The sequence below is a fragment of the Herpailurus yagouaroundi genome, unplaced genomic scaffold (assembly GCF_014898765.1).
Source record: "Herpailurus yagouaroundi ecotype Mexico unplaced genomic scaffold, PumYag 189, whole genome shotgun sequence".
In the NCBI taxonomy this organism is placed as follows: Eukaryota; Metazoa; Chordata; class Mammalia; order Carnivora; family Felidae; genus Herpailurus; species Herpailurus yagouaroundi.
The window spans coordinates 5,116,350-5,132,197 of record NW_024412420.1 but is presented as its reverse complement, the minus strand read 5'-3'; the positions used below and the strand labels follow the sequence as shown (position 1 = coordinate 5,132,197).

The following is a 15,848-nucleotide window of genomic DNA, read 5'->3' as shown; positions in this document are numbered from 1 at the left end:
GGATATTGAACCAGCCCTGAATCCCAGGTATAAACCCCGCTTGGTCGTGGTGAATAATTTTTCTAATGTATTGTTGGATCTGGTTGGCTAATATCTTGTTGAGGATTTGTGCATCCATGTTCATCAGGGAAATTGGCTTGTAATTCTCCTTTTTAGTGGGGTCTCTGGTTTTGGAATCAAGGTAATGCTGGCTTCATAGAAAGAGTTTGGAAGTTTTCCTTCCATTTCTATTTTTTGGAACAGTTTCAAGAGGATAGGTGTTAACTCTTCCTTAAATGTTTGGTAGAATTCGTCTGGAAAGCCATCTGGCCCTAGACTCTTGTTTTTTTGGCATATTTTTGATTACTACTTCAATTTCCTTAATGGTTATGGGTCTGGTTATAATTTTGAAAGTCCTGCAAGGTACCTATAAACAGTGCGGACCAAAGACGTGCACAGTCTTTGCCAAGAAAATTATAAAATTTTAATAATGGAAATTTTAAAATAGCCTAAATAAGTGAAGAGATAGACCATGCTCACAGGTAAGAAGATTTAATAATGTAAAGAGAGCAAGTCTTTCTTTTTTTTTTTTAATGTTTATTTATTTTTGACAGGGAGAGAGACAGAGCATGAGCGGGGGAGGGGCAGAGAGAGAGGGAGGGAGACACAGAATCCGAAACAGGCTCCAGGCTCTGAGCTGTCAGCACAGAGCCCAGAGAGCAAGTCTTTCTAAGTGGGGAGGCATCTCTTCTCTATTCTGGATGCCACAAACACTCTCTACCTTTTCCCTAATTAAAAGGTAAATAAAGGGAGAGAGACTTTATCTTGGTTAATGAAGTAATGCCCAAAAATCTTTTTAAGCAATAATAGCTACTTTTATGGGGTGCTTACTCAATAAAGGAATTATCACAATAAGGTTTTGAACTAGGTCCTATTATTATTATTATTATTATTATTCCCATTCTACAGATAAGAACACTGAAGCCCAGAGAGGTCCATCAAGTTGCCCGAGGGCACACAGCCGGTCAGTGGTGGAGCCTGGGGTAGCATGCGGGCAGTCTGGCTCCAAGCCTGGATCCTGAACCACTGATCTCAGCCGCTGTCAAGATAGTCCTGTCGTGCTGTTGCTCTCACTCGCTGAGGAGCTGTTGTGAGCAGAGGGGAGGAGAAGGGGCAGCGAGATCACTGTGAACTGCAGAGCTCCAGACCCTTTGTCTCTGGGCCTCAGGGGTGCATGTCCTGGGTAAGCACATCCATCGTGTGTGTCAAGGGGAAGAGGTTAAAACCTGGGCTGTACACGACACATGAAGAATCTCCTGTGGTCATAAGGGGAGCCTTTCTCCTGAGAAATGAACCACGCCCAGGGTTCCTAGAAGCTCAAGGAGGTCCCTCCTCTGCTCAGATAGAAGACCCTGGTTCCCTCTGGGTCCCCTGTATGTTTAATTCCGTTCCAGTCCTTCTCTGTTTTCTGACCTGTTAGTCTCAGCCCCTTGCATCTGTCCCACACACACGTTCTCAGCTCCTACTTCTTAAAAAGCACCCTGAGAGGCAGGTGGCATGGTTCCCTAGCGGCAGCTTCTGTCCGTGGCTGTTCTGCGGGCCCCGGGGCAAGTCCCTGCGTCCAGTGTCAGAGTCCACGAAATGGGTCTGGCACCCAACTGATGCCCCACCTCGCGGGTGAGGGGTGCAATGTTGTCCCGGTAAAGACACATCCTGAGCCCTCAGGGAGCTCAGCTGAGAAAACCACTTAATCCAAGGCAGAAGGATTGCAGGTTTAGGGCACAGATGCAGAGCGTTTGGGGGGCCCAGAGCAGCGAGGGGCTTCCTAGCTTCAAATCCCAGCTGCTGTTCTCCCTACCAGTCGTGTGAATTTGGACAAACTCTAGGAGGCAGAGTGAGGCCCACCCACTTACCCCCAAGGCACTCACATCCTAATCCCTGGACCCTGTGAATGTGCTACCTCAAGGGACAGAGAGGAGGTAAGGTCACAGATGGAATTAACGTTGCTAATCGGCTGACCCGAAGATAGACTGTCCTGGCTTATCTGAATGGGCTCAGTGTCATCACAAAGGTCCTTAACAGTGGGAGAGAGAGGCAGAAGAGACAGAATGATGTGGTGGGAGAAAGCCACAGCCTGTCACTGCTGGCTTTGAAGATGGAGGAGGGGGACAGGACATGAGAACTGTAGGCGGCCTCTAGAAGCTGGGGGAGGTGAGGAAGCAGAGTCACCCTTAGAGCCTGCAGAGAACAACGCAGCCCTGCGAAAGGCGATAAAGCCACGTTGTTCTAAGCCACTAAGTTTCTGGTACTTTGCTACAGCCAAGACTGAAAATGAATACACCATCTAAATGCTGTAAACCTGTTTTCTCATCTCTAAAGTGGGAATAATAACCACATTTACCGTGTAGAGTAGGTGTGATGATTCAACAAGGTAGTGTATGGAAAAACCCTTGTGCAGAGCTAGGCTCCGAGACCCTCTGGCACTTCTCCCTAGACAAGCCCGCCCAGGCTCCCTCGGGAACAGGGGCGGGCCCTCCCCTGTAGCCCAGGGTACATGGGCATCTCTCCTTACCTCTTTTTGAGGATGCCAGATTCTCCCTGGGACCGTTCGGTCCATTTTCCTGTGCCCTCCCCAGTTCTGATTTTGTTGCTCTTTGACAGAGCAATCTCTGACTCTGGGAGTTGTGGGCACGTGAGGGATTTAGGAGCCGCCACCCCCTTTCCACCCCCAAAATGTATCCTTGGCTAGAAGACCAGCTGGTGCACGTGCTATGCCGCAATGGCTCTACTTCCAGAGCAGGCCTTGGGAAAGTCATCTCTTTACCAAAAGGGATGGCCCTCGTGAAAAGCTGCTGGGTGCTTGGATTTTCATCCACGTATTCACAGAACCGTAAGCTTTCGATGCTGGATTCACAAAGATACACGGGGTGGGGGGAGGGCATCTCAGCTTTTCTTCTTGGAGAGAAGAGAGGAGACACCGCAGACAGCAGGTTTAACACCAACGTTTATTAAAGCAGACGGGGCGGCGGGGGGGGGGGGGGGCGGAAATGACCAAACAGCCCCCCACCCCCCGCCCCCCCCACCGACCCCTTGGTGAGCTTCACTCCTCAGTGCAAGACTTCCTCGAGTCATCAGGGTGGGCAGCTTGCCCCAACTGCCCGCTCATCAGCCCCAGGGAAGCTCCCCCTTCTGCCCACCCAGTCAAACCTGTAGGAAGACCATGGCGGGGGGGGGGGGGGGGGCCCGTTATACGTTAAGCTATTGGCTTTAGTGACTGACACAGGTTAGTAAAATGAAGCAGCGTGTATATATTTGCCATCAATCCCCAAAGCAACCTCTGCTGTGCCCACAGCTCACAAGGTCTGAATCCATCCATTTCCGCAACTGAAAAACGAAAGAAGGAGCCTCGTCCTGTTTCAACAGTAGCCAGGTGGGTGCTTGTGAAAATGCTTGCTGGAAAAGAAGGGGAGAACAAACTGTGTGAGGATCCTGTGGATAAAAAGAAGGAGAGGGGAGGAAGAGGAGGAGGAGGAGGGGGAGGGGGAAACAGCCGGCAAGCTGTCCTTTCCGAGCACTTCCCCCGTGTGTGCCAGGCCGCCACCGTTTGCCACGCGCTGACTTTTTTTTAATGCTCAGAACAACCACGTGAGGGAGGAGCCCTTATTACCCTCGTTTTGCAGATGAGGAGACAGAGAGAAATTGGACACTTTTTCCCGGGATCAGATTTCATGATCGGAGCGCTCCCTGACTCCGCATTCCAAGTTGGTGCGCCCCGCCCCTCCCGCCGCAGCTTCCTTGTTTCCCTGTAAGTGCGAGCTGCCTGCCACGAGGCCTCGCTGCAATCTGGGTTTTGCGGGAGCCGGAGGTCCACACCCGGGCGGGCTCAGCAGCAGGGCCCATCCCACCCAGGGGCAGAGGCGGGAGCTGCCGCGGGGCACGCTCGCCCACAAACCACTCTTCCCACAACAGTAACAGGTGCCGCCCTTTCTGGAGGGATGTCAGTCCAGCTCCTACCCCTCAAGCAGATGTTCCCCTCACTGTTTGCTGACTGTCCCTCGGAGGGACTCCAGGGGAGTCCACAGGGAGGGTGCGGGGTGTGGTGTCGCCAGAAGACTGACATCCCAACCACTGCCCAGCATGAGTTAGGGGCGTAATCCTGCTCAGTTAGCGCCTCCATTACATGGGGTTAAACCGTAAGCCCTCAACCGGCACAGGGGTGCTAAGAGGACCAAAGAGGACAGTTTATGTGAGAGCACTCTGCAAATTACAAAGAGCGATACTCTAGAGGGAGTGTTCCTCGGTGGGCTCGCAGTAGCACCAAATCAACAACAATGAAGACAGAAGATTTCTCCCAACCACCGATGATAAACCACCCAGTTATATCCTGTCCTGCTCTGTCCGTAAAAATTACAGAGGAGCAACTACAGCCGCTAGGCTCACCCTCTGAAGGGATTTGCTACTTTATCTAATAGGATCTGGGAAGGAGGAGAGAGACCGGGAGGAAAGAAGCAAGCCGCCTCTCGAGGGAGCAGAGGTGCCAGGTGGACTGTGCAGGTGCTGACAGTCCAGTTCAGGGGCCTAAAAGAGCAAACCCAGGGCAAGGGGGAGGCGGAACGGATGGGCCAGGCAGACCCCCAGGCCGGAAGGCTAGGGGAAGGAAGGAAAGAAGTTGCTGGTCCTGGTGACGGTGGTGATGATCGTAATGGATGTCACTGGTCAGGCCCAGGGTTGTTGACCCCACCTGCAAAGACCCGAGTCTCCACAAGCCATACTTCTCCAGATTTGCATTCCAGTGTGACCTTTCTGGACAGCTAATAGGGTCACAGCCCTCCCTTGTTTGGGATCTCTTGGTGAGTCAGTAGGGGTCAGGCTCCCTGGTGTGTGCCCAGAGCCCCTCTCCACCTGGCTGCCGCCTCTCACCCCTGCCTGGCTCCTGCCACTTCCCCAGCCCACACCCGGCTAACCAGACGGCTCTCGAAATCCTCTGAGCCATGCGTGTGCCATCCCCCACCGTCCCCCTAAACCAGAAGGCCTGGTGGGGGGAGGAACGTACCAGAGGCTGGTCCCGAGCCCCTCACACGGGATGGACCATGTTCCTGTCACAGTGGGGCTTGCAGTGAGGGTTCAGCCAGTGCTCCAGGAACTGCTCCTCGGCCCGGTGCTCCAGGCGGAGCAGATGATGCATGTACTCCTGTCAAAACAAACCCACACGGCAGAGCGGCTTTTCAGCAACAGCTGAGCTCGTGCGGCACGGCACGGCCGTGCTCCCGAGACAGGGCGACCAGGCTAAGGGAGGCTGGGAGGCCAGACCAGCGGGGAACCCGCCATGCCTACGCCTCTCCGCAGGGAAAAGCAGTCAGACGGGCCCAGCTGATGGGCAAAATAAAGAAATCTGACAACCTAGGGCTGAAAGGGTGTGTGTCTATGGGAACTCACACACACTAATGGGGTGTAGCATGGAAATACCACTCTGAAAAACAATTAGTGGCCTGCAATCCGGAAATCCCGCTCCTCAATGATGCCCCTACGCAGTGGTCCTCAAACGCTGGCAGGCATCAGAAGCACCTGGGGGCCTTGTCAAAACACAGACTGCTGGGTGCTACCCCTGGAGTTTCTGATTCAGCGAGTCTGGGCTTGGGCTCCAGAACTTATTACATTTTGGGCAAGTTTCCAGCCAATGCCAGTGCTGCTGGTCACCCTGAGAACAAGAGAAACGTGTATCAGGAGTCGTGTAAGAATGTTCACAGAAGCAATAAACTTGTAGTAAGTAACAAAACACTAGCACTGTGCCAAACAGCCACTGACAGGAGGGTGGATACATAAACTGTGGTAGGGTCACCCCCGTGGAATATTATACAGCAGTGAACATGAATTAACTACAGCTACATCTGACATAGTGAGTCTTAGAAATAGCGTTGAGGGGCACCTGGGGTTAAGTGTCTGACTCTTGGCTTCAGCTCAGGTTATGATCTCACAGTTTCGTGAGTTTGAGCCCCACATCAGGCTCTGCACTGAGCCTGCTTGGGATTCTCTGTCTCGTCTCTCTCTGACCCTGACCCGCTCACGCTGTCTTCTGTCTCTCTCGAAATAAATAAATAAACTTTAAAAAAAAAATAGCATGTTGAGTGAAAAAACAAATCCAAGAAGAACAACATTCACAGCATAACATCATGCTTTAAAGTCTCAAAACATGCATCGCTAAATAAAATATTAGTTATGGCTGCGTGCATTTGTGATTTAAAAAGATCATCTTTTTTAAAAGGCGAGGGGAAAAATAAATAAATAAATAAAAGGCAAGGGATAACTATAAGAAAGCTGAAGTTGCTATACTAGTATCAAACAAAAGAGACTTTACAACCAAAAAAGGGGTCCTCAAAATGTTAAGCATAGTTTAACCTCAAAATGTCAAACACAGAGCGACCATGTGACCTGGTGATTGCACTCCTAGGTACATGCCCAACAGAAATACTAACTGTGCACACGGTGTTCAGAGCGGCATCACTCATCATAGCCACAAAGTGAAAACAGCCCAAGTATCCATCAACTGATGAACGGATAAACGAAACGTGGTACCTCCATACGATGGAATATCATTTGGCCATAAAAAGGAATAAGGTACTGACACGTGCCTCGACAGGGATGGACCTTGGAAACACGATGCTAAGCGAAAGAAGCCGGTCACAAAGAACCACATACTGTGTGATCCCATTTCCATGAAATGCAGCCAGCCCTGCACGTGGACGTGTTCACAGCGGAGAGCAGCTCACCGTCTGGCGTGTCCATCGCTGGAACCATCTACTCAGGAACGCAAGCCAGAATGCGGACCCTCCTCGTCTCCCTCACCCCTAAACTCGTGTGACGCTGGGCATGAGGACTTCAAGTCAACTCCTGATGGTCCCAGATGCTCCCCCTTCATTGCCGCCATGTCTGTGGGTCGGGTCCCCAGTGCCACCCACCCAGGCTATGACAGCCTCCTCACCCCCTCCACTCCTCACCCTGCCCCTCCTCCCTCCACCCCACATCTCACCTGCCCCCACCATCTCTGCTCCAGCCTGACAGTGACTGGTCCAAAGTGCTGCCCAAAGGGGCCACGGCTGTCCTCAGGCCTTCACCGGCACCACCCACCGAGAAGGAGGAGCAGGTGAGCTGGGCTGCAGCTCTGAATAGCATCACTGTAGCCGGCAGGTGAGGGCAGCTCCCTGTACATACATTTTGGTATGTGTCGATAGCATAAAAATCCCAAATCCTGAACACCCTCCTATGGTGTCGATAAAGCTTTAAGAGATGATCCAGTTTAGAACTTTAAGTTTTGGGGCGCCTGGGTGGCGCAGTCGGTTAAGCGTCCGACTTCAGCCAGGTCACGATCTCGCGGTCCGTGAGTTCGAGCCCCGCGTCGGGCTCTGGGCTGATGGCTCGGAGCCTGGAGCCTGTTTCCGATTCTGTGTCTCCCTCTCTCTCTGCCCCTCCCCCGTTCGTGCTCTGTCTCTCTCTGTCCCAAAAATAAATAAACGTTGAAAAAAAAAATTTAAGAACTTTAAGTTTTTCAGTCCATTTCCCCACGCTTCACGACAGAGAGAGGCCCTGTATCCTGCCCGGCTCCACGGCTGTCGCCACAGCCGTGTTGATCTCTGAGCTTCTCTAGAATCACTTTCTCCCTCACACGGTTCACCTCAAGGGACTTTGCCAAAGGGGCCATGTGGACAGGGTTAAGGGAACCACCAAAGAACCTTCCAGCACCCAAGGACTAGCAATAGAGGGAAGCCATGGACATGCCTAGACCTGCAGGGTCGTGGAGGGGCGCAACCTCTGCAGGGCAGGGAGGGAGCGGGGAACAAATGCCCCATCGTCTCTCTCCTCTTGCCCCCCGTCTCCTGCCTCGCCCAAGCAGAAGCCAGCCTGCCAGGGAAGCTGGCAGTGCGGTCCACGGGGGCCAGCCACCTGAGCTGGGCAGAGCAGGTGCAGGCTGGATGGGGGACGGGGTGGAGGAAGCCAGCAGCCGCGCCAGGATGATGGGCACAAGGGGCGCGCTGTTGCCGGAAGAAGGGAGCAGAGAACACAAATAACAGATGCTTCTGAGGTCTAGGGCAGAGAAGCTGAGCACCGGGACCCGGCCTCGGGAGGACCACTGTTTGCTCTGCGTGCAGTGGCTCTCTCCCCGCCCTCCTCCCTGTTTGCTCAAGCTCGGTTTTCATACACCTGCGGGTCACGTCCAGGGTCAGGGTGGTCTTCTCTTCCCAACACAACTCGGTCCTCAACAGAACCAGCTCAGGCTGTGGGCTATCCCACATTGTTTCTCGTCGTATTACCTCGTGTGATTGATACACAAAACAGAAAAATGATAAATCAGCAGGTTGCTTCTTAAGAGGGAAAGTGTTACTTCTCCTCCCTCGGTGACAAAAGTCTCTTCCTTCCCTGCATACCTCGTCTCTCCACCTTCTGGTGCGAACAGAGAAGTGGTGCTGAACACCACCCAGACTACCCAGAAAAAGTGATTGCAAAAAAAAAAAAAAAATCTACCCATGGTGCTTCCTTGCTTAAAATACTTGAATGGCTCCCACGGGGCTCAGGAGAAAATTCTAATCACTTAATGTGGTTTGTGGGGCTCCCTGTGATCTGGCCTTGCCTATCTTCTGACCTCCCCTCACCATCAACCCCCTGCCCCCCGAGCTTTCCCTGGATGGGCCACACTGGCCCTGCTCTCTCCGCCTACACTACTCTCTCTGCCTAGAATACCCACGTGCCTTCTCTTTCTCCCATCACACTTCTACCCGACTTCGCAGGCATCAGCTTAGATGTTACTTCCTCCAGGAAGCCTTCTCAGGTTCGCTGTGACCGCAGCGCTCCCTGGATGTCCCCCAGCACAGCCCTGGTCACTCTGGTGGGCAGTGACCTCTGTCCCCAAGAGTAAGGACTTAACTGGCCCACATCACATTTTTTAGTGGAGGTGCCATGCGGGCGGGCTCACATGTGGACACACGAACTTGATGTTTTCTCCTCAAAAGAGAGTAGGTGGAGATTGGGAATGACTTTTAACTTGGAGGATGTATGCCGTTGACATTGCCCTGAATGAAGCCCGGGTGCTGTAATGATGGGATGTGAACCATCACAACGTATGAAACGGATCCACATAAACAATTTATAATCCAAAAGCAGGCAAATAATCAGAGAAGTGGCATCTCACCCCGGGAGGGAGTAGTCATATTCAGTAATATCCGTACAAGATTAAACTATTTTGGTATGTATCGATATCATAAAAATCCCAAATCCTGAACACCCTCCTATGGTGTCGATAAAGCTTTAAGAGATGATCCAGTTTAGAACTTTAAGTTTTTCAGTCTCTATGAAATCCTCTACGAAGTCTGCATCCCGTATTAAACATAGCTCTAAAATTTTATTTTTAAGTTTTTAAACATTTATTCATTTTTGAAGGAGAGAGAGGCAGAGCATGAGCAGGGGAGGGGCAGAGAGACAGGGAGACACAGGATCCAAAGCCATCTCCAGGCTCTGAGCTGTCAGTGCAGAGCCCGACGTGGGGCTCGAACTCACGGACCGTGAGATCATGACCTGAGCTGAAGTCGGATGTTTAACCGACTAAGTCAGCCAGGTGCCCCTAAAAAAAAAATAATAATGACTGTGCAAAGGCATGAATTATAAAGTGCCTAATTTTCCTGAATTTTCTTTCCCACAGGAACCATGCAGCTTGAATTTGTTTGATCAAGTTCTCATCTGACTCGTCCCAGGCAGGGGGTCTGTGGGGCGGCCAGAGAGGGGGCGGATGGTGAGAGGCTCCGGCAGGACCCCACTGTGTGTACGGTGAATCCCCAGCAGCAGGACCCGTCTGTGAGTTGGGGCTGAATCCTGTGTTTGGGGCAGTTTGGGGCGTGTGCTCCAAAGATTGCCTGGAATAAATGAGGACACAGCCCAAGGTCCTTTCCAGCCCTGACATGCTGTCATTCTTTGATTTTATTATATGCTCATGTTTTCCGTTTATTGCTTTAAGAACTAACCCTACTCAAGAATATTTTCTTTAGCTAGCTTAAAGAGAAAAAAATATTTTGTTTAGTAAACAACTATGTGGCCAAATGCAATGCCGAGGAGACAATCATCGTATATCTTTATAATTTGCCTGTCTGGGGAGTCTTTGGGCGGAAGAAGAATTGGGGGGAAAGGAAGGCAATGTGGGGTCTTGTAAATAAAGAACAGAGTCTTCCCGGCACACAATGATCCTTACTCTACCGTTCAGTGTGAGCAGCTCACCGAAGAAAGCCCATGTTGCCGTCTCCTTGCCTGTGAGCCAGACGGTGTGGGAGAGAGGCAAAGAGGTCCAGGTGTGAGCCTGGGTGGGGGTCTGCTCAAATCCACACCCTGCCCATATCACTTGACCTCTCCGGTCAAGTGATGCGTCCATCTGCAAGACGGGGATGCTGCTAGCACTTACTTCCCTGGGTTGCCAGGATTCAATGAGAGGATACAAGTTCTGTACCACATACGTAGTCTCCATCTGCCCGTCTAAATCCATTCCTCCCCTCCTTCACCTGGGCCTGTGCAGTAAGAGGCTGGCCTAAAAGTGCAACCAGACTCCCCTGACCTGGGGCTTCCCGGTGGGTTTGGCATAGAGATGCCAGCAGGGGATTAGAGGTAGGGGTGAGAGAGGCCACGGTGTGTCCTCCCATGGTGCCTCCGGAGGCGTTCCAGCGGGTCGGCTGGCTGCATTGTCTCCTGAAGGCCACTGCTCCTAGGGGGCTGCCCTCTCCTGTTCTGGGAACCTGCCTTTCCCCATCAAGCCCAGGGGCTGTTAGCCCCAGATCCTTTATCATCATCTCTTGCTGGGTGACCTGAATGCTGCCGTGCCTTTGCAAAAAGTCTCTTCATCGAGCTCTGCCCGATTCCTTGTGGATACTCTTAAATAAGAAAGATCTGAGCCTGACTTGAGGCTGTGGGGGGGAGCCTCTCTCCCAGGAACTGGTCCACAGGAGCCTGTCAATAAGTGCTGGTTGAGTGAAAGATGAAAGTAGCTCTGGTCTGTGCTCCCCTCGGGGATCCACGAGGTCAGAACTCTCTTTAGAATAATCCCAAGACATCACTTGCCTTTTCATTGTGTGCACTGGTGGGTAAAACAGGTGCCTTAACCAGAGTCAGGGCAGTGACAACCACTATCACTGTCCTTGTATCTTTCACCATCACACACTCACAGTTAAAATCCATGAATAAAATACAGAACGTTCTTCAAATGCCAGTTTCCCTGAAGAACACCTCCCACCCCGTGAAGCGGAAGAAAGCGACCCAACGGGAAGCATGAAGACAGCACTTCTATCGCATGACCAAGTATGACAGTCTCCTCAAAGAACAGCCCTTATGAGGGGCACCTGGGTGGCCTAGTCGGTTGAACATCAGACTTCAGCTCAGGTCACGATCTCACGGTTCGGGAGTTCAAGCCCTGTATCGGGCTCGCTGCTGTCGGCACGGAACCTGCTTTGGATCCTCTGTCCCCCTCGCTCTCTGCCCCTCCTCCACTCGTGCTAGCTCTCTCAAAAATAAACATAAAAATAAATAAATAAAAACGAGAACCCTTAAGTGATTGCTGATGTCAAGGACAGAACTCGCTGTGTTTGGCAGGCATCTCCTTGAAAATGAACGAAGTGGGGCGCCTGGGTGGCGCAGTCGGTTAAGCGTCCGACTTCAGCCAGGTCACGATCTCGCGGTCCAGGAGTTCGAGCCCCGCGTCAGGCTCTGGGCTGATGGCTCAGAGCCTGGAGCCTGTTTCCGATTCTGTGTCTCCCTCTCTCTCTGCCCCTCCCCCGTTCATGCTCTGTCTCTCTCTCTCGCAAAAATAAATAAACGTTGAAAAAAAAATTAAAAAAAAAAAAAAAAAGAAGAAAATGAACGAAGTGAGCCTGTCACTTCAAGGAAAACAACTGCCAGTATTAGTTACTAAAGCGATAAACTTCAAGCTTTCGAGGAGAAATGAGAATTTTGAAAAACCTGACAGCTTCCATACTTACCGGCTTTTCTGATGAGATCGCTCAGGCACCGCTGGTATAGAGCATTTGTACACTTCTTACCATTATGTGCTCATTTGCCTCCTTGCCCACTTAATCCCTGTCCTAATCAGCCAAACCTCCAACTGGCTTTTTGATGGCAGGGACCAAGGGCTACCTAGTACATGGCTCGGCGCTTGGCACATAGTAGGACCTCAATAAAAAAAGCATTGGAGAAACGTACAAACAAATAAATGAAATGACTGCTCTTTTTCCATAACCTTTTGAAATCCTCCTTGGAAGTTTCCTAGACATCTGTGTTGATCCACTCATTATAAAGGCCCAGGCCAAACGTACATAAAAAGCATCAGAGGGTAATCTATATTTCACACTCCTAAATAGCAGCTGAAATCATCGTTGAAGAAAAACAACCAAAACAGACACACACATAGAGAGAGAAAGAAATGAGCGCTGGTTTCCATGACATTTCCCTATTTATTTAAAATGTTAGGAAAATGGATATGCCACAAAGGCCGAAAAGCAATCATTAGTCAAAGATGAAAAGCCAAGCTGCAAATCTGCTGAAAACCACAAATTCAACAATTGCATTGGCAGAGTTGGTAATGACCCGGCATTAATGATAAACTCAAATGTTCCTGGATCGAGAAAGAAGGAATAGATGGAAAATAAGTTTTAATTTTTTTAGATTCCTTTCTTTTAAGGGGAAAAAAAATTAAAAGCAACACAGAAACGAATATCTGCATTCCACGTCCAATGCCAACTGTTACGATTTAAGCAAATAATTTCTCAGTAATTAGAGCGGAAATTGGAAGTGATCCTTTATTATGGCACTGGAGGTGTGATAATGAAATTAACTACCCACTGGGCCCTGATCTAAGCTGAGAAACATAAAGTGGACAGTTAATCTATCAAGGCAGGAACTTGTTCCAAGAAGGAAAAAATCCTTCCTCTGACATTTGCATGAAATTAAGAGCCCATCAACATTGGATGAATTATCTTGCTCACGAGTAGGAGCAAGGTAAGCACATAGGCAGAAAGGTAGCCCAGAACTTAACTACCTAGGGACACCAGAAGGTTTAGGCCTAACACAAGGCACATTGGTGATGTGTGCAACTTACATCACAGTCACTTCAACCTGGCCTTAAAAGACTTACTTACAATAAAGCTAATATGATTTATACTTGACCAACAAGAACATTCCTTAAAGGAACACAGGCCAAAATGGAAAGCATATTCCCAGGGCACATGAGCACTTACCAATGCACTCACAAAAGACATCATTTTAGCTCAGATGTCATCTTTCTAAAGAATTTCCATGGCTTACCCCAGCAGTTGGCAGATAATTTCTTCCCTAAATTTTGGGATGATTAGGAGAAATTTAATGGATTTAAGTGAGGCCATAGAAAAGATTTGTTTGAAATAAGCTCCCGGTTATAGGGTAGAGTTATGGCCTACCTACAAAATTTCTCCCTGAAGAGAAAGAAGGAAGGAAGGAAGGGGGAGAAAAGGAGGGAGGGAGGGAGGGAGGGAGGAAGGAAGGAAGGAAGGAAGGAAGGAAGGAAGGAAGGAAGGAAAAGAAAGAAAGAAAGAAGGAAGGAAAGAAAGAAAGAGGAATGGGAATAAGTATAACAAGCATCTAGCAAATGTCAAATACTGTCCTTGGTGCTGGGGACCCAGATGTGCAACAAAGAGTCCATCTGCTCAAGCAGTATAGAACAGTCTAGTAGGAGATACAGATTAAAAAAATAAAAGTCAACAATAGCTAACTTGTGCTGTGAGTTTTATGCAAAGGGATGCTCTCATTCATGGTAGGAGGGTAGGGACATCAGGGAGGCGTCCCCAAAAAGGCATCATTTAAGGTGAGTCTCTTACGAATGAGAAAGAAAGAAAGAAAGAAAGAAAGAAAGAAAGAAAGAAAGAGAAAGAAAGAAAGAAAGAAAGAAAGAAAGACCTTTTGGAAAGCAATTTGATAATATACACTAAAAGCTTTAAAAATATTCATATCCTGGGGTACCTGGGTGGCTGTTAGTTGAGCATCTGACTTTGGCTCAGGTCATGATCTCGCAGTCCATGAGTTCGAGCCCCGTGTCAGGCTCTGTGCTGCTGACAGCACGAGCCTGGAGCCTGCTTCAGAATCTGTGTCTCCCTATCTGCCACCCTTCCCCCGCTCGTGCTTTGTCTCTCTCTCTCAAAAATAAATAAACATTAAAAAAAATTCATATCCTTGGATTCAGTAATTTACTCTCTGAGAATCTCTCCTTAGCAAATAGTCCAAAATATTAAAAGCACTTTGAAGTATCCAAAGTCTATAAAGAATTTATCAAACTCAATACCCAAAAAACAAATAATCCAGTGAGTAGGCAACAGACACGAATAGACACTTCTCCAAGAAAGACATCCAGATGGCCAACTGACACATGAAAAAATGCTCCACATCACTCATCATCAGGGGAATACAAATCAAAACCACAATGAGATACCACCTCACACCTGTCAGAATGGCTAACATGAACAACTCAGGCAACAACAGATGTTGGAGAGGATGTGGAGAAAGAGGATCTCTTTTGCATTGCTGGTGGGAATGCAAGCTGGTGCAGCCACTCTGGAAAACAGTATGGAGGTTCCTCAAAAAAACTAAAAATAGAACTACCCTATGACCCAGCAATTGCACTACTAGGCATCTATCCAAGGGATACAGATGTGCTGTTTTGAAGGGACACATGCACCCCCATGTTTATAGCAGCACTATCAACAATAGCCAAAGTATGGAAAGAGCCCAAATGTCCATCGACAGATGAATGGATAAAGAAGATGTGGTATATGTATACAATGGAGTATTACCCGGCAATCAAAAAGAATGAAATCTTGCCATTTGCAACTATGTGGATGGAACTAGAGGGTATTATGCTAAGCGAAATTAGAGAAAGACAAATATCATATAACTTCACTCATATGAGGACTTTAAGAGACAAAACAGATGAACATAAGGGAAGGGAAACAAAAATAATATAAAAACGGGGGGGCGGGACAAAACAGAAGAGACTCATAAATATGGAGAACAAACTGAGGGTTACTGGAGGGTTTGTGGGAGGGGGGATGGGCTAAATGCGTAAGGGGCACTAAGAAATCTACTCCTGAAATCATTGTTGCACTATACACTAACTAACTTGCACTATTATGCTAATTAAAAAATAAATAAGTTATTAAGAATAAATAAATAAATAAATAACAAAATAAAACAAAAAATAAAAGCACTTTAATAACAAAAGTGTTCAGAGTGTTGTTAGTAACAAAAATAGTGGACATGATACAACTATCTAACAAAGAGAGTAATTCAATATCATTAATGTTATAAAGAGTTTATAACAATATGGGAAATGCATATGTTATCATATTAAAAGAAAAACCAGGATACAAAACTATAGATCAAATATAAGCACACTTATTTTAAAATATACACATGGAGACTAGAAAGCAAAACATCAAAAAATGGCAATGCTGTCTTTGGGGAGAGGAAACCTGATTTTCTTCTTTGGATTCTTTCTTGGTTTCCAATGTTTCTATAGTAAATATGAACGTCTTAAATTTTTATCTGTAATTACACAAGTATTACACAAACGCATTGTTGTTTAAAATTCAAACATCAAATATAAAGTTCCCTGGAGCACCACCGCCCCTCTCCTGTGTTGTTTTTGTAAGACTTATACATATGTTTATTGAAAATAGAAAACTGTGAGGCTCCTGGATGGCTCAGTTGGTTGAGCTCCAACTCTTGGTTTCAGCTCAGGTCATGGTCTCACAGTTGTGGGCCTAAGAGCCCGTCAGGGAGCCTGCTTGGGATTCTCTCTCTCTCTCTCTCTCTCTCTCTCT

At 48.5% G+C, this 15,848-nt stretch overlaps 1 protein-coding gene across 3 annotated transcripts in view; it reads right to left on the bottom strand.

The window, feature by feature from the left end:
* Positions 1-3,267: 3,267 nt before the first annotated feature.
* The window catches only part of CUNH17orf67 (chromosome unknown C17orf67 homolog), a 35,554-nt gene continuing 22,973 nt past the window's right edge, over positions 3,268-15,848 (bottom strand). For 2 of the 3 annotated variants that reach the window (XM_040497061.1, XM_040497065.1), the window contains 2 exons: positions 5,033-5,170; positions 3,268-3,363 (listed from right to left, as the gene is read on the bottom strand). In XM_040497061.1, coding sequence (XP_040352995.1) covers positions 5,054-5,170 — 117 coding nt within the window. In that variant the 3' untranslated portion in view covers positions 3,268-3,363; positions 5,033-5,053. Of the gene's footprint in view, positions 3,433-5,032; positions 5,171-15,848 lie in introns of all 3 variants that reach the window. The other variant, XM_040497062.1, reaches the window with a different exon arrangement.